Source organism: Clupea harengus, chromosome 10 (genome assembly GCF_900700415.2).
Source record: "Clupea harengus chromosome 10, Ch_v2.0.2, whole genome shotgun sequence".
Taxonomy (NCBI): domain Eukaryota; kingdom Metazoa; phylum Chordata; class Actinopteri; order Clupeiformes; family Clupeidae; genus Clupea; species Clupea harengus.
The window spans coordinates 7,019,657-7,037,848 of record NC_045161.1 but is presented as its reverse complement, the minus strand read 5'-3'; the positions used below and the strand labels follow the sequence as shown (position 1 = coordinate 7,037,848).

General features: G+C 46.5%; 1 protein-coding gene across 3 annotated transcripts in view; it reads right to left on the bottom strand.

Moving 5' to 3' along the window:
- arhgef18b (rho/rac guanine nucleotide exchange factor (GEF) 18b) overlaps positions 1 to 18,192 on the bottom strand; it is a 34,144-nt gene that overhangs the window by 7,521 nt on the left and 8,431 nt on the right. For 2 of the 3 annotated variants that reach the window (XM_031575154.2, XM_031575156.2), the window contains 18 exons: positions 11,533 to 11,600; positions 11,199 to 11,235; positions 9,308 to 9,485; positions 8,985 to 9,091; positions 8,582 to 8,722; positions 7,913 to 8,154; positions 7,669 to 7,794; positions 7,179 to 7,296; positions 6,737 to 6,991; positions 6,257 to 6,333; positions 5,448 to 5,626; positions 5,214 to 5,287; positions 4,626 to 4,811; positions 4,358 to 4,498; positions 4,001 to 4,113; positions 3,154 to 3,231; positions 2,891 to 2,941; positions 1,860 to 2,351 (listed from right to left, as the gene is read on the bottom strand). In XM_031575154.2, coding sequence (XP_031431014.1) covers positions 1,860 to 2,351; positions 2,891 to 2,941; positions 3,154 to 3,231; positions 4,001 to 4,113; positions 4,358 to 4,498; positions 4,626 to 4,811; positions 5,214 to 5,287; positions 5,448 to 5,626; positions 6,257 to 6,333; positions 6,737 to 6,991; positions 7,179 to 7,296; positions 7,669 to 7,794; positions 7,913 to 8,154; positions 8,582 to 8,722; positions 8,985 to 9,091; positions 9,308 to 9,485; positions 11,199 to 11,235; positions 11,533 to 11,600 — 2,663 coding nt within the window. The remainder of the gene's footprint in view (positions 1 to 1,859; positions 2,352 to 2,890; positions 2,942 to 3,153; positions 3,232 to 4,000; positions 4,114 to 4,357; positions 4,499 to 4,625; positions 4,812 to 5,213; positions 5,288 to 5,447; positions 5,627 to 6,256; positions 6,334 to 6,736; positions 6,992 to 7,178; positions 7,297 to 7,668; positions 7,795 to 7,912; positions 8,155 to 8,581; positions 8,723 to 8,984; positions 9,092 to 9,307; positions 9,486 to 11,198; positions 11,236 to 11,532; positions 11,601 to 18,192) is intronic. The other variant, XM_031575155.2, reaches the window with a different exon arrangement.

Sequence of the window (18,192 nt, the reverse complement as noted above, 5' to 3'; positions counted from 1 at the left end):
TCGCTGCTGTCAATCTGGAATGATTGGACTTGATGAAAGGGCTTGGAATGAAGCCCACGAAAAAGAAAATATACGTAACGAAGTGGAGGAGGAGGTTACTTAAAACGAGTAGACAGCTTTAAATGTCTGTCTAAATGAACAAAGAGACAAATGCAGGTTATGGGCTTTTGGGGATTGTGGTATAAAAATAGCCATCTGAAAATATACTGTGATGAGCAACTGCCAACATGAAGCACAAAATGCACAGAAGGGATCCACAGAGGATCCTCAGACTCTGTCCCTTCATCCTGAAGACTGGAGAGCCTTGTCTAGCTGTTTAAACAAGTCCTTCACAGCTCTGTGAAGACTGCCATATCTGTCTGTCCCTCTCCAGGGTGTCACCCGGCAGGCAGCAGAGGGTGAAATGTCTGTGCTCTGGGTTAGCCAGTGGGCACGGGGCAGGGGCGGGGGGGGGGGGGGGTGTCCTGAGCCCTGAGGCCAGAGAGCATCCGGCGTGACAGCCTGACCTTGTCGCAGAAATTAGATGCCTGGAGAGCAGATAACTCATGTCAGCTGCATGTTTTCAGACAGGCTGCATCAGCGAGACCTTTGTGTGTGTGTGTGTGTGTGTGTGTGTGTGTGTGTGTGTGGGAGAGAGAGAGGGACAGAGTGTGTGTCTGTCTGTGTGCGTGCGTGAGGTTGATGAGCTGCTGCTTAACCGAAGAGGAGCCAGGCGAATGCGAGTCGATATCCCCCAGCAGCCTTAACTCGATCAGTGCAAGACGCTGGCAAGGTGGCGGGGGTGGGGGGGACGGGGCCGTGCGTCATGAATGGTGGACTTGTGTCCGTCACGTCACAGACAGATTCCTGACTGAGTGTGTCTCTGTCGATCAAGGCCGTCTGCCTGGCCGCCCATGAAATGAATCTGGCTGGGCCAGTGGTGGTGTATGTGTGTGCATGCCTGTGTGTGTGTGTGTGTGTATGTGTTTGTGGGTCATCCTGCTGGTGTCGTCTAGGGGTGGGGTGAGCAAGTTTCCACTCCAGCGGTGATTTTGAGGGCAATGTGGCTGTTCTGGCGGGCACAGGACACCTGTGGACACACTCATCTCAGGATGCCCGCCCCGTGTAATGTGCCGTTAAAGAGGAGGCTAAAGTTACGGCGATGTGCCGTTAAAGAGGAGGCTAAAGTTACGCCATCGCCACCGGCTGGCACGGCCACACAATACCAGGCATTGTGACATCACTGGGAGTACACGGAAGCGGGGGAGGGAAGGAGGGGGGAGACACTATCTCAGTGTAGGTGACTGGTTAGAACTTTGGCAAATGGTCATTTTTTTTTCTCCCTTCGGTTGTGTGTTCTTGTGATTTTCTTTCTTTACTCTTTCTCATGGCATTGTCTTTCCTATCCTGCATGCCATCAGTAAACATCCCGGGCTAGGAGGAGGATCAACCAGCTTTCCCCACACAGAGCCATGTTGTTCCTGGCTGCCAGCTCCAGACAGCTGATGTTCCACAGGCTGGGTGCAGGCAGGAGAGTGGATGGGCCTTGGTGCTGGTAAGCTGGAAGGTCACAGTGAGACCACACAGACCTCTCTCCAGTACTGACACTGACTTACTGGATGTCAGAAGACACAACGTCACCTTGACATCTCTGGGTTTTGCAAGTATTTTTGAGTCTGACTACCTTCAGCAGGAGATCAGAGCAAAGGCTTCTGTAGGGGGGTGGGTGTTCCCCAGACAACAGACCTTCAAGCAAGTCTGTGCCTATTTACAGAACTATCAAGTCTCAGTCTCAAGTCAGCATGCTATTTCTGTGTGCATGTATGGCTTTCTAATATATGTGTGTGTGTGTGTGTGTGTGTGTGTGTGTGTGTATCTACCTGCCCCGTCTCCTGTCCAGCGAACATGCCCGAGATGAGCGCGGTGGGCAGCGTGTTGTGCTTCTTGAGGGTGAGCTTCTTCTGCTGCTCCAGCCGCTCCTTCTCCCTCTCCACGGTGCGTGTGGACTCGCGGAGGCGCGTCAGGTCCTCCTGGTACTTCTGCCGCTGGTGCTCCAGCTCCTCGCGCTCCGCGCCCAGGCTCACCTCCACCCGCCGGCACTCGTCCTCGCGCCGCTGCAGGCGCCCCTCGGCCGCCTCGGCCTGCCGCCGGTGGCGGTCTCGCTCGCGCTCCCAGCGCGCCTGCTCCTGCCGGTGCTGCAGCTGCAGCTTGTGGAAGTTGGCCAGCTCCTCGCGCTGCTTCTCCAGGTTGCGCTGCTTCTCCTGCTCCAGGAGCACGTTGCCCAGGCGATGGCGCCCGCCGCCGGGACGCTCGCGCTCGCTCAGAGACGCCCGCTGCAGCTCCAGGTGGCTGTCCTGCTGTGCCACAATCGACTGGGATCGATGAAGGGGGGGGGGGGGGGGGTGTGTGTTGCGGGGGGAGGGAGAGGGTGAATAAAATGCAGGATGAAGCATAGGTGCCTATGCACAGTATACATACAAGCGCACACATGCCAACTCTCACACATACACACACATCCAAACATGCAGTACAGTTGAAGGTGTGCCACCTCGGGGGATGTTCTTAGAGTGTGGATTTGACTGAGCTCATATGCTAGGGCTTGTGGTTTCAAGGCTTGGGGAGCAGAATGAAAGGCATTAACCAGAGGGTGAGTGGTTAAGAGAACTACAGGGCATAATGCACAACATTATCCCATTAATGCACAACAAAAAAGTAGATTTGGGGAAAAACACACACACACACACACACACACACACACACACACACACACACACACACACACACACACACACACACACACACACACACACACACACACACACACACACACACACACACACACACACACACACACACACACACACACACACACACACACACACACACACACACACACACACACACGTTTTACCTGCAGACTGTATAGCCTCTGGGACAGCTGGAGCACTTTGTTCAGGAACTGCTGCAATAAAGATGAAGAGGCTTCAGTTTGAGCGAGAGAGTGGGGTGGGGGGTGTGGGGGTGCAGGTGGGCAGTGAGGTTTGAGTTTGGGTTATGCAACACCTTGAAAGTGCACAGCTACTGGAACTTTACTTATATAACAATGTTATGCATTATTCAACTACAAAACAATATGGAGGGGGAAACAAAATGCCCTTTTCTTTAAAAGCCTACCTCAGCCTCTGGAAAAGAGCTTGCCCACGATGGGTTCCAGCTGGCGGGAGAAGACCCATCAACCTGTGGTGGGGGGGGCTGAGAAGGGGGGAAGAAAGGAAAAATCCATTTTACAATGAACCAACCTCCTTTCCAGGGGCCTTTGACAGCCAGCTCACTTTTTTAAGAGCTGTAAATATCAGCTCATGGACACATGGGAGGATTGTGGAGCCCAAACATTGAAATGGGTTTTTTCCCCCCGTCAGACAGGGAATGACGGCATGGAAAGCTTCGGAATGAGTCATCTGATTGTTCCTGGGGCTGTTTACCAAACACTGTCTGGAGTCATTTGTTGTGGAAATCACAGAGCACTTCCACAGGACAGCCGACATGTGCACCGACCGGAATGAACTTTGGCAGAGTTGGGAAGTCTCTGTCCTTGCCTGTGTGTGTGTTTGTTTGTGTGTGTGTGTGAATGAGAGAGTGTGTGTGTGTCTATTCACATATATATATAAAAGTGCAGGAAATAATGTATATGTCCTTTTGCAAATGTGAGCAAGCCCAAGCATGTGCATAGTGTGTGGGTGGTATGTATAGATTACATGAGTGTGTGTGTGTGTGTGTGTGGTATGTATAGATTACATGTGTTTATTATAAAATGTGTGTGAGCATCCATAAGAAAATGAGCGCCTCAAAGTCCTCCTGTGTGAGCGCATGTCTGTCACTGTGTGTGTGTGTGTATGTGTGCGTGTTACGACCCTATGTATCTAAATGTGTGTGTGTGTGTGTGTGTGTGTGTGTGTGTGTGTATCTGTATGTATGTATGTGTGTGTGTGTGTGTGTGTGCGAGAGAGAGAGAGACACTCACCAACTCTTCCAGGCCCTGGCTGCCACAGAGCTCTTTGAGCAGGGGGTCAGAGCTGGCCCTTTGACTCCTCTCTCTGGACTTCAGGCCTCCAGCACCTTTCTTCACACCACCATCTGCATCACACAAACACAAACCTGTCTCAGCACTATGTGTGTGTGTGTGTGTGTGTGTGTGTGTGTGTGTACATATACTCATGCTTGTGTGTATACAACGCTCATCCTTAAACTCCTATCCCATGTCATGTGTTAAAGGTCAAGCAGCAGTCAAAAGGTCACGTTCTGCAACAAGCACATGATTTGCTGACAGGTGAGAGATGGCCCAGCCAGTGACAGTCCCAGGGTTACTGTTCACACGTACTCTTCTGGAGGATGGAGCGGCTGCTGTCATAGCCCCCAAATGTGCCTGCCCTTCTGGGTAGAACGCCAGAGCCCTGGCTCTCTTCCGGCCGTGGAGCAGGATCTCTCACGCTGGACAGCACTAGGTTCTGCAGGTTCTCCACTAGAACGCAAGACACTCAGCAAGTCAGAACCCCGTCCAAAACACCAGATGAGTATTCATAATTTGCTAACAATTACACTTCAAATAAAAACAATTCTGCCTCCAGTGTGTCATGTCTGAGCCTTGCCTTCAGTGATGGCTCCCTTGAGCAACTGCTCCCCCTGCTGGAGGTCGGAGGTATCGCCGCGCAGCAGCAGGCGGGAGCGCGAGACCACGTCCTCTGCGCCACCCACCGACGCGGCCATGTCCGCAAACAGCTCCAGCTTCTCCGTCAGGATCTGGCTGATCTGAGAGTCTTTAGCACTCAGCCGGTCTGTGTGGGAAAGAGGGAAGAGAGAAATGGTCAGAACAGAAGAAAAGAAAAACACACAACAGAGAGGAAGTGAAGAGTAACTTTAGCAGCTGGTGTGATTTAACTGAGGCATTAGTTTTGCCTACGTCCTCATTATATGCTTAAGAAATAGTAAGAGGAATTGGGGAAATTGCAACAAACAAGAGAGGCACTGTGTGGAAACACAGGAGCAGGTGACATGCTTTGAAAAGAAGATATTTGCCAAATTATGTTCCTGCCATGCATAATTGAAGTTTATGCAATGACTATTAACTTACTTCAGTTATGTCCATCTGTAGCTAATACCACAGCGCCCCCAAGTGGCCAGGAAGAGCCGAGGCGGCACTAAACAGGGATGTTGCATGGTGTGAGGTGAGAACTGACCTTGGAACTCTTTGAATCGGGCAGCTCGGGCCTCCTCTTCCTCACTGAACAGACGCTCCTCTGTGGTAGGGCAACTGAGGAGGGACAAAAAGATGCTGAAAAGGTGGAACTTTTACTCTTACTCAACGCATTGTACAGGTTCGGACATGAAAACATCTGAAAAAACATACTTAGAGACAGACACACAGACACAGACACAGACTAACAAATGTACCAAACAGCGTGCCAGTGTACCTCTCTACCGCTTGTCTGATGTGAGTCATCCAGGTGTTGCGCTCCTCTTTGGAGTTGGTGTGGATCTCGTACATCTCGGGCTCTTTGGAGGAGGCGCAGATGAGGAACATGGCCTTCTCCTCGTGCGCCACCTCCCGCACGATCAGCTTCTGCAGCGAGATCACCGACGGCTTGTTGTCCTGACCCAAACAAAACAACAACACACCCATGAACACTGCAGCCGTAAAAAACACACACACATGCAGATTCAGATGTGGTGAAATCGTATTCAGTTCCATTGTTGGAGTGTAGCTCCTGAAGCAGACAGAGTATTAATACCTTTACTTTGGGATGAACTTTATCAGTCTACTGTGTAAGGACAGAGTATTAATACCTTTTCTTTAGGAGGAACTTTATCAGTCTACTGTGTAAGGACAGATTATTAATACCTTTTCTTTGGGATGAACTTTATCAGTCTATTGTGTAAGGACAGATTATTAATACATTTTCTTTGGGATGAACTTTATCAGTCTACTGTGTAAGGACAGAGTATTAATACCTTTTTCTTTGGGATGAACTTTATCAGTCAATTGTGTAAGGACAGATTATTAATACCTTTTCTTTGGGATGAACTTTATCAGTCAATTGTGTAAGGACAGATTATTAATACCTTTTCTTTGGGATGAACTTTATCAGTCACAATTGTAGCCACAGGATAACAACGTAACAACTGTGTGTCTGTTCCAAGAGGGCTAAGGGATCTAGAGAGGTCTAAAGGATGGTGTTGAACCCTGATGTTTACACACACAGCACAGGCAGCCAACACTCACCACAGTGGAGAAGACAAGTCGCTGGTCCTTCTCCTGTATCAGCAACAGGGCGTCTGTCAACAGGACTGCCAAAATGTCTGAAGGGAATTAAAGAGCACAAGGTTTTAGAGTGATTAATACATTATGTGTGTGTCTGTGTGTGTGTGTGTGTGTGTGTGTGTGTGTGTGTGTGTGTGTGTGTGTGTGTGTGTGTGTGTGTGTGTGTGTGTGTGTGTGTGTGTGTGTCTGTGTGTGTGTGTGTCTGTGTGTGTGTGTGTGTCTGTGTGTCTGTGTGTGTCTGTGTGTCTGTGTGTGTGTCTGTGCTTCGGTTTAGTGTGCCCAGCTCTAGGGGTTTGTGTGAGAGAAGGCGGGAGTGTGTCTGTGAGTGAGTAAGTGTGAGTGTGTTTGTGTAAGAGGGTTTGGGGTTTGTTTATGAGAAAGTGAGGGAGAGCATGAAGGAGAGCACGAGTGTAAGTGTGTGTGTGGGGCATGTAAATGTACCTTTAAGCCTCCCAGAGGCAGCCTTCCAGTTGACGGTGCCCTCATGCAGCAGCTTGCGGCGGCCCTGGCACAGGTCCTCGCGGCGGAACACGCGCCCATCTTTGATCTTGCCGTGGGACTTGGGCTCCAGCTTGGCGGCAATGTCCCGCAGCCGCGATGCCTTCTCGTAGTCGTTGACGTTCGTGTCCACCTGTGTGATCACCTCCTTTATCAAACCCAGAGCCCGAGTCAGCTCCTCCTGATCCTCTGTGCCCGCTGTGGACACACACAGAGACACACACACACACAACTCAGAGAGTGACCATGATGGGCATGACCTCACCAACCAACCAACCTTTAGGCTGGCATCTGAGGGGCCTGTACTAGTGAGCATTAAATGTAAATGATCAGTGGTGTCACTGCCTGTGTGCGGATAAGTGGGCTTGGATTATGACTCCATTACCTTCAGTGTTATGCAGAATACGCTCCACCAGCACTGGGTACTTAGTGATGCGCTGCGTGACCAGAAGGATGCACTCTGGGACCCCTAGCCGACGAACAATGGACAAGTTGGCAATTTTCTGAAAAAAAAAAAAGAGAACGCACATTACGTTAAACCCAAATACTGACCGGGCCCTGATTACCCATGAAACCCTCCACACAAACCCTATACTAGCATAGACAGTGATTGTGCTGGCTTTCAGAACCACGAACATCTGGTTCATTGGACGGGACCATTTTGTTCCTGCAGAAATCTTCCCAGTTATGTAATCGAAAGCACGCTTCCTACAGTAAGAAGGCTAACAAATAATCAAACGTGTGTTACTTTAGACCCACTGGAATACCAGTGGGAAAGGTGACTTCTACTGTAGCTGTGCCAACTGCAGTCTGGCTCCAAGTACGTCTATATCACAGCACATTAGGCAGGCCCCTTTGTGCTCGAAGGTCCTCACCCGTATCTGGTTCTGGAACTTCTTGTTGCTCTGCAGCTGCTCTTTGTAGAAACTGACGGCCTCACTGTGATGACTGCAGAAATCTCCGTAGTACTCCTTCATCTTCTCCCCAGTCTCACCGGAAAACTGTGGCGGGACAAACAAATAGATGACATGATCAACAGGGTAATGATTAGAACAAAGCAAAAATGCTACTATGGTTAAATTACACTGTGTGTCTGGCTGAGTGTGTGTGCACACATACCTGAGACACGAGGATGTCTCCCAGCCTTGGTATGGTGTAGTTTCTGTCACTGCCTGGCTGCAATGATTGGCTGCAGCGCTCCTTGAGGCGGGACAGGAAGTTCACGTGCAGATCCTGCAGCTCTTCCAGTCGAGGGAAGAGACGGCGGTCCTGGGAATGCAGCGAGTCATGCAGCTCGTGCATGTAAACGCGCAGCATGGTCTTCAGCGTCCGCACGTGGTGCACCTCGGTCTGGATCAGCTCTGCACGGACAGAGAGAGATAGTTATTTATTTATGCATGTTTATCCACCGGGAGACAAGTCAAAGTCAAACAAACAAACAAACAAACAACAAATGTGCAACATATGCAATCACAACGACAACTGAACACATACACTCGTTCACACTCACACACCTGCAGACACACCCAAAACATTTACACATTACATTACACATTTGCAAATCAAAACACACACACAAATACATGCACAAACCCACACAAACCATTCAAACACACGTCACACACTCATCACCATGGGTACCAGCTGGTATTTTCACATGCACAGAACATTGCTTTCAAAGCTAAATGATAGCTATTTAAAATATGAATAAAGACCATGTTGTATTTCCAACCAGCATCAGACATAACCCAAAGAAGATGAGATGAGAGCAAGACAGACAGAACTTACCATACATGACATCCTGCCGTTTGATGGCCTCCTTGGAATGTGTCTTGAGATACTGCTGATCCACGGCCAGGCTCCAGGACTCCAGCTCGAAGTCCTGCGCGTCAGCTTCCAGGTCCCCTCGCACCGCAGCATAGTAGGCATCTAGAGAGAGAGAGAGAGAGAGAGAGAGAGAGAGAGAGAGAGAGAATGGAAGAGAAAGAGAGAAAAGAAAGGAAGAAAGATGGAGAACCAGAAGAAATAAAAGATGGGGGAATGAATAGGGCGAAATGGAGAGAGGAAGAGGAAGAATGACTAAAGGATGCACGCTAAGAGTGACTGGCCACACCATCAACCATTGGCAATAGAGCGAGCTTAGCTGCAGAGCACGAGCTCATGTTCCACAAGGTTCAGTCTGTTCCCTCACCGTCTACTATGATGGACTCTGTGGTGGAGGGGGCCAAGGAGACCGTGTCCTCGGCGAATCGCTTAATCCTGCCTGCATCCGTTTCATCCATCTCGCCTGGAAGAGATCTGAGAGAGGCAAAGCTTTCAGCCAAAACACACACAAAATAAAATACCATCCAGCCCTGATGCCTGTCTTACTCAAAAACCACATTTTAAAAGAAATAACGCATTCAACAGAACTACCATGTTTCAAAAACTGCCTTCTGTATCCAGATTCTAAAGACACAATAAGTAAGTCAGGGCTCCAGGGGGGGGTGGGGGGATTAAAGGGGCCCCACTGACCCTGAGCTGCTGCAGTGGCTGAGGGAGGAGTTGCTGGCGGTGGCGCTCTGTCCTCGCGGCGTGATGGTCATGCCTGGGGCGCGTGGAGGCCGGCAGGAGCCATCGGCGACCCAGGGGTGCGTGTGGTGCTGCTGCGTCGGCTGGTGCGTGGGTGCGGAGTACTGGTCCCTGATGGCTACTGTGGAGGGAGAGGAGGGCGAGTGAGAGTGGGAGCAGGATGAGAGGGGGGGCGACTGCTGGTAGCGCTGCTGCCGGGAGGACGGGAATGAACCCAGGAGGCTGCTGCGGAGCAGGTTCCCATGCAGGAGCATCCGCATGTCCAGGCGCCGCAAGACGCCCCTGGACACGCTGGCAGAACGCCGCTGCGCTGCACGTCTTGCCCCACTGCTAACGTCTAGCTCCATGTACAGACGAGACACTACCTGGAGTGAGTGAACGACGCAAAATCAAGCCCAGAACTGGCTCCTCAAGAGGGATGAGGTCCAGCCTTTATACCTCCTTCGATGGTAGCTTCTAGAAATCGCGCATGTTCTCTCGATCTCTCTACACTTCACACTCTGCCCTCCTCCTAGACCTCTCCCGCAGGGCGGCTGTGGTTGGTCAGCCAGAGTGAGAAAGTCTAATTAGGTAAGAGGAGAGAGAAAAGGGGCAGAGACAGCGGGAGGAGGGCACTTTTATTGGGCAATTTGGGGGCTCGCGGGCCCAGCCTCTCCAGAGGCCACTTGTGCAGCTCAATTGACTCAAGGAGGTGATCAGGCACGAGCGCCATAATAAGGGAAAAAAACAAGTTCCATCACCTGGGGGGAAGAAAGCGTTGCAGCTCAATCTACAGGAGTGTACTTGCCAGAGAGCTCTAAGAGAGGAGAGGCTTTCGCTAGACACATGAAGAGGATACGCTGTCCATAATCCTTACACACCTTGTCAGCTCAAGGTTCAAATCTCTCAGGCTTTTCTGAAAGAGCACTTGTTTTTGATTCACCTAAAGAAACTGTATGTATAGGAAAACAGTCAGTTATCACTACAGTGTGAATAAAGACAAACAGTACATTTATAAAAGTACTTGTAAAAGGCACTATTTCTTTATGAACATACAATCGCCATTGAAAAAAACTATTTATCTATGATACAAACAAAACAGCCTCAATCTAGCTTGAGTTGGAAAAAAAAATGTAAAATTTTTTTTTTTGTAGTTTCAGATGGGTGACATGTTCTAGATGGGGACTATAGAGAGGAGTGTGGTAGACTACTTCATGTTAGCAATTAGCACCTCTGCTGCCTCTTGTAGACGCTTGCTGAGCTGTGGGAACCTGGCTACCTGGCATCCGCATGAGGCATGTGACAGGAAACGCCAGAATCTGACCACAGAAACACACTATATCAATGAGTCACCTGGGACCTCAGGGAAGGCCACTAATGAGGACTGCTGAGGAAAGACAAAGGTGAGCTACAGCCTCTCTGTTTTGACCACTTCCTTAACAGTCTCACCTAAATGTGGCCAGAGAGAAACTAGATAAAATACATACTTAGACTCGGGTAAACATATTCACAAATCTAGTTTCATTATCAGATATATAGACATGCCTTGTATGATAAAAAAGTATATCTTAAATGAATTAATCTGTGGGATGTGAAGCTAATCCGCCAGGTGAGTGGGGCAGCTTTAATTTGCCCCCAAGGGACCCCTGTAATCCTCTCCTGCAAGGAGCGCATTGACCTTGAGCTCCATCAACCAATCAAATGGCAAGGAGGACAGAAAAACAACAACAACAGCAGCAGTCACAGAAAAACAACAACAACAGCAGTCACAGAAGTATGTCAGTGCCCATTATCGCATGATGTTTGTTGTGAGGGATTGGCCATTAGAGCTTGCTTGGATGTGTGAGACACTTACTTTGTGCAGATCCACTGGTCTTCACAGAGTCCCTGGACTGTTGAGAGACAACAAGACATTTTCTGTAAACTTCTATAGATAGAAAGGATTCATTCTAGTCCTAGAGAATTTTTTTGGAAAGAAACAAACGCAAAACAAATACATGACACCCACAGAGAAGAACCAGCCCCACTGCTACTACAACTCCCCCACCACACCTGAAACATCTCCTGTGCCTTAACTAATAAGATGATATGCACACTATGAAGGAAACTGTATGGCAAAGGAGCATCTCTAGACACTTCTATGGGCCAATATGAATGTACTGTTCCATCCAGTGACGGGAAACACTTACCTTGTGTTTACTGCTGTTGCACTCTGCCAGCAGACTCTTGCAGCTCTTATGGACGTTCACAGCACAGTCTGCCAGGCAGAGACAGAACAGAGGTACATCAGCAACGCCAACCTGCACACTCAGACCACAGAGAGCTGAGCTCTGTCCCAAAGAAGTGGATTGTGGTTTGGCCTGAATGAATCTAGCAGGGGGTTTTAGTCTAAAACTAGCCAAACGCCAAACAGGCTTACTTTACAAACAGCAACAGCTGCACAGCTGGCACTGATTAAGCTAGCTGGCTTGCAAAATTACATATAAATATTTTATGTTGCAGAACCAAATCACAAAACTACACATTGAATATCATGGCTGGGGCGGGGGGGGGGGTCAATTTTGATGTTTTAAATACTGGTTACCTTCAAAAACATACCTCAACAAACATTAGAGACATGCATAATATCCCTTTAATGAATGATCACTGAGTGATCTTTGCTGGCTCCTGGTGCCACAGTCAGTTGAAGTCAAACCTTGGCTGTACTTTTACTTTTACAGTCATTCACTGCCCTGTGATTTCAAACGAAAGTGTCACTAACGGATTTCTGGTTATACAGTGTAACAGACATAGAGGCCTCTGAACTACGGTTGAAAACTTTCCTGCAAGCCCACCCTTCCCCCACTCAACATCACACACAGCTGATTAAAAAGATTTAGACCCTCAACTGCAATGCTAGGCTAAGCTGTGTCACATGATAGACAGGGCTGTCATATTCAACATTATCATGAGTTGGGTCAGGCTTTTTTTTTTTTGGGTTAGGGTGGGTGAAGGTACTTCACGTTCCCAGACATCAACAGCACAATCTGAACTGCGGCAGTGGAGACAGATATAGAAACCGAATCTAACATTTGCACTCAAACAACTTAATGCAAAAGCTTGCAAATGCTTCAAAACAAGAGAGAAAACGCAAATGGAAGAGCAGAGCAGTTATTTAGCCACAAAAAAACCCCCCACCAAACCTACACTCAGCAACAGAAACGATCGATCACCTGGTGCATTACAGGGGATGTGAGTTTGCAAGGCCAATGGTGGCTTAGTTAGGGGGCTTGTTAACAGCAAGATGAAGGCCCAGGTCTGCAGGTGACCACCCTGGAAGTATTGACCCTGCAGCAGGGAACCCAGCCGATCCATAACGGCTTTAGCCTAGGCTTAATAATGGATAAACAATTATGTGTAAATCTTTTCTATTCTAAATGATATATGAACACTCTTTTTTTAATAAATTTGAATTTAAACGACAATAGGGCTATTGAATTTTCAGCTGAAATTTTAGTAGTTGAAACAAAGTGGAAACAAAGCATGCTAGGTCTATGTCTAACAATAACCATCGTGTAGGCCACAATGTGAACCTAGTGCATGTCTGAGAGAAGTTACAACCAGACAACTTTGGCAAAAATGATACTTTACCCTAAAGCTGCTACGTGGCTTTAAAAAAAGCATGTGGTATATTTCTGCAAGCTGTCAGTGCATACGAGACAGTGTGGTCGCTTGCTTGACTATGTTGCAATTATCTAAGCTACTGTCTTGAGGATCAGAGACAGAGAGCTGGAAGGCTGTGTACTGAACAGAGAGAATGTTCTGTGATGATGTTTTAACAGCAAATAAGCCACAAATAGATGACCTTGTTTGCCAACACTCTGTAGTTCTGATGTACAAGGAGTAATCAGCACACTGCTTCAGACATTTGCAAATACTTCATGGTCTACACATTAACCACTTTTTCTAAGACTAGAGAATGGTCTACTATGAACATGAATGCATGCATGCATTTGTGTGTGCGTGGGCAAATGCACACACGCACACAACCACAACTGCAAATTCCATCAAGCCGGTATATGCACTGACACCACATTCTAGACTTAGGGGTGAGAGCCTTTGTGACGCCAGCAGATACAGCTTTAATTGCAATTGGAGACAATCAACAAGTGGTTCTTTGTGTTATGGTACTGTACGATATGGTATGTACTTTTCTCATCAGCAAAGAATCCTACATACCAATCCAGAAATGTTTGCAGGTTATTCAATTATTTGGCAAAAACAATTAGGCTTGTTCTTCACATGTGATAAACGTTAATTTACAGGTTTCAATTGAGGTTTTACATAACAGTACAAGTTCTGTCTTATTTATGCTATTAGCCAATAGCTTGGAAGAGGGTTTCTACATGTAGGCCAATAATCATAAACACTTCGCCTAGGCCTATTTGGTTGGAGGATCAATAATAGTTTACCATTGTACTTGCACAATGGAGATGAAAGGAGAAGTATGTTACTGAAGAAATTGTCTTTTAAAGGGCAGTAGGCCTATTAGTTATGGCAATCAATTCCTGGGTGCAGATTTTGGTGCATGCTGTTCTTTCGACAATTACACATTTAAAGTGAAGATAATTTAAGATACGATCAAACGAGAATTTGCTTTCAAGGACATGCAATAAAGTTTTATTTGTCTGAACATTTACATAAAATTAGTCTTCAATCCCGACAACGAGGACCAGACTTTACCTTGACACCGTTGATAAGTCTATTGATAAGTCTGGTTTCGAGGTCTGAAACGGGGGTTAACTTGAATGGTTTTAGCCTCGGGGATGGCCAATAATTGTGCCCACATAAAGGATGGGAGCAACACTCACTGTCATCCCTACAGGCATTGTTCCACTTTTCATCAGACCAAAGCCAGACTTTCTGAACACTTTGGTTGGCCCATTTGAGCAGAGAACAGCTCCAACATGGACAGCATGAACCTGATTAGGCCTATATCATCCCCATAAGAGAAAAGATGAGAGGACAAAATGCATCTGATTGAGAATAGGCTATAGGCTACAGACTATAGAACTGTGAAACGCTTTTATTTTGTAATTCTTTATCAAAAAAGCTTGAAGCGTGATCAACTGAATCATCAACAAACATGTCAACAAGCTATCAATAATGGACACTACTCAACAATACTACCAGAACGATCATATGTTCAATAACTGCTTGCGTTGAATTTAAAACAAATATTGCTTTTAGCGACAGCAGCACAGCTGGTAGTAGTATTTACGGTTGTGTGTGAGTGTGTGTCTGTGTGTGCGCATGGGCATATGTGTGTGTGTGTGTGTGTGTGTGACAAGGCAGTCCCCAGCCTCTCCCTGCACCTGCTCACCAAAGCAGCACATATCAAGGGTGTGCCCTGCAGCACCAGGTGCACTCCCTTTACTGTGGCACCACAGCACAGAGAGAGAGAGAGAGAGAGAGAGAGAGAGAGAGAGAGAGAGAGAGCGCGAGAGAACAAGAAGACGATAGGGGAGTGAGTGAAGGAGGGAGAGAGAGAAACCAAGAGAATGTGAATGCCTGAGAAATGAGAACATAATGGAAGGGATAGAATCCGCACAAAAAAGCAGAAATCACCAGTACCTTTGTAGCTGCCGCCCATCTATCCTACCCCTTATCCTCTGAATACAGAGCAGCTTGAAAGTACCATTAGTTCGTCATAAGAGTGTCCACATTTTAGAGCCATGTTTAAGGTTGTGTTGTTTCCTCATAGGAGGGCAGGTACGGCTATACTCTGTTTTAAGGGTTGAAGGGTGGAGGTATTTGAAACAATCGAAGGGCACTCACTGATAATGGAGCCTCAACGGCTAATTGACACTGAGCCACTTATCTACAACACTAACAATCATTTACTCACAAAGAGCATGATGGAGCCCTACTTAGCCCTTAAACCTCCAACAACTTTCCATAGTTTTGTCCATTACATAGAGTACATCTTATCAACCAGTTTACCAGCAAAATACAGTAATTGTAAACATGCACACTACAATTCCAGAGGTCCTAACTTATCAAGTTCAACTTCAGAGCTGGATTATAACAATTGAGTCATCGTTTTTATGCTTCTATTTCTTTTACAGTGTATGTAAAAAGAATTCCCCACATAGACTTCCCTCTAATGTTGAATAAAGTGGTAAAATACTATTAGAATTGATTTGAGGACATGTCAATCTAGGCTTACTTACCTACGGAATAACTTACATGACACTACCTCCAACTGGCAAACAGATATACAAGGAATACTATCAAAAACACAACCATCTGTCTACAAAACAAGGCACCTCACCAATGAAATCTCTGAGGAGGGGCCATAATTGCCCAGCCTTAGTGCTGAAGGGAGAGGAGGTGTAGGCCGGAAGGCTACGGGGCAGTCAGGCGCGCAGAAACAGGGAGAGACTGAGCCACTAAAGTGAGCACTGATGCTCTAGTCTAGCAGGTTTGCCAAGCACAATCAACCCCATGTGACTATTCCCACAAGCAAAAAGAAGCGCCTAAAGCTACTACAACCCAACGGCCCACTGACGGCAGAGGCTCGAGTATCAATCTCTCCACATAAACCAGAGTCTGACACTGACTCTATACGGCGTGGAATGAAAAATGTAGGCTACACAGCATTTCGTCATTTGCAAATTGCCATACGAATCTATGATTAACGTTTCATATTTGAAATTGCCAGATAGGTAGTGCATTAGGAAAGTGTCATACGTATCCTGTCAAAGTCAGTGACGTTAACTTTACACACAGTCTAAACATTGAATGTGAACAGTAACGTCAGCTACGCTCATATACAAAAGTTAAAAAAATGTTAAACAAAGACATTCACTGAATCCCATACGATGCAACCCTTACATTAGTAACATTTAAACTGCATTCCTACCTCATGTAACGTTAACGTTGACTAATGCTCGGCAACTCTGAAGTGCACGGACAGTGTTACCTTCGTCACCTTAGCTTATTGACAAGACAGCTAGCTAAGAGCTTCAGATAGGAAAACTTGTAGCAAGCTAACTAGCATGGTCCATTCAAAGTAACCCGAATTGATTACCATCCAGCTAATGATCGCAAGCTAGGCAGCCAAGAGTAACTGGGGATGTGTCCTCTAACATGATTTGTACTACAAGGATGTAAGACAACCAGCTACCTAACAGTCCGTTATTTGGGACTGGAACCGCAGTTACATGTACTTCCATTTAGTTGATCACATGGTCGTTTCCCCAGAGATGTTTGTTTTAAAATAATCAAAACAGCATCCATAAAAACAGTTCTTACTGAACGGTAACGCTTCATCTAACATTTGTGCTAACTAGCTATCTACGAAGTTGGCTATCAAACTGGATGGCTGGCAAATAAACATTAACGTTAAATCTCTATCGACCGAACAAGATCAAACTCTTCAAAATGCTCAAATAATATTTTCGGTCTAAAACATTGTAACGATATTTAGCTGAAATTATCTCCTTATTTTAAGATTAGACATGGCTCTAAGAATAATTTTCAACAGGTTGTTGCTAGCTAATCACTTGCTGTACAAGTTAGCTCCCTAGCTATGGTAGAATACATTGGTTGTCCAGCTGGCTTAAAGCTAACGGTACGAGCTAGCTAGCCCAGTCAAACAACGTAGCTAGCTGGCTAGCTAACTTGTTATGTTGGCTGGATCAAATGCACCTGATGCGTCTCAACATCGGCTTACCGTTTTGTTTCAGTCAAGAATTTTGGATTCTGATTAGAGTCCCTCCACAGATCTCAGTTAATCGAACGACACATCACTTGCTCCAGTACAAAACCACAAAATGAGATTTATTGCCAGCATAGTTCATCGGATGCAGAGTTTTGTCCGCTTCTTAGATTCTCAAGGCATTGTGGGAACAAATCACAGGCACACAATCCAGACCAAGCATTCCAAAGCCGATTCACTATGGGCTGGGGCCCAATTTAAAGAGACACCAAACAGTTATAGCATGGCATGCAAGTTAGGTGCAATTGAGCAGGAATTTTAAACACGAAGGAAGTTGGCACCTCGAATCCTCAAACGAATAATGGTAGGCTGTTCTACATGTTGTGACTGCTTTATAACATACTTGTATGGGGATTCCTAAATATTTGCACTTCTGTGAGTCATGTGGCCTTTGACTATCATAAAATGACATGGTCACAAAACTCTGGTTAATCTACTGTTAAACACAAAATTAAAAAATAAAATAAAAATAAAAACATGTCATGTATTACAATAGTTGTTGTACTTAATTTGTAGGCATGACTTTAGTGTTCAGTGCAAATATCCTGATCTATGTATGACTCTTCCAAACCAATACATCTACTTCAAAGCTATCCACTCATGGTGTTCCCCTCTCTACACATCTCTGCAGCAGCACTAGTCTGGACAATGTAAAACAGTCGGGGGCAGGGTAGCTCTTGATGTTCTGAATGCATGGAGCCTTGAGAGATATATCAGGGCGACTTGTTTAGTAAGCAGTCCAGTTTAAACATTCATTCGTCATATTTCCCAACAGTGCTGTGACAGCTCGGGAGTTATGTTCGCTCTGAGTGTGTGTGTCATCACGTTGTGTGAGTGAAGACACATTGACCTGTTCTATGCAGAGGAGACTTTATGGATCAGTCCACACATTAAGTCATGTCCCGATGTGAATATATGCATAAACTATGTTAGTAACATGAATATAGGGGTCATCATGCTCCACAGTAACTGAAAATATAACCCTTTGTTTATGATTTCTAATTTCTACTGTTTATTGGTGATTGGCTGATATGTAGATCAGACAAAAGCAAATAGATTGGTTATAATTTGTATCAATAAATCGATG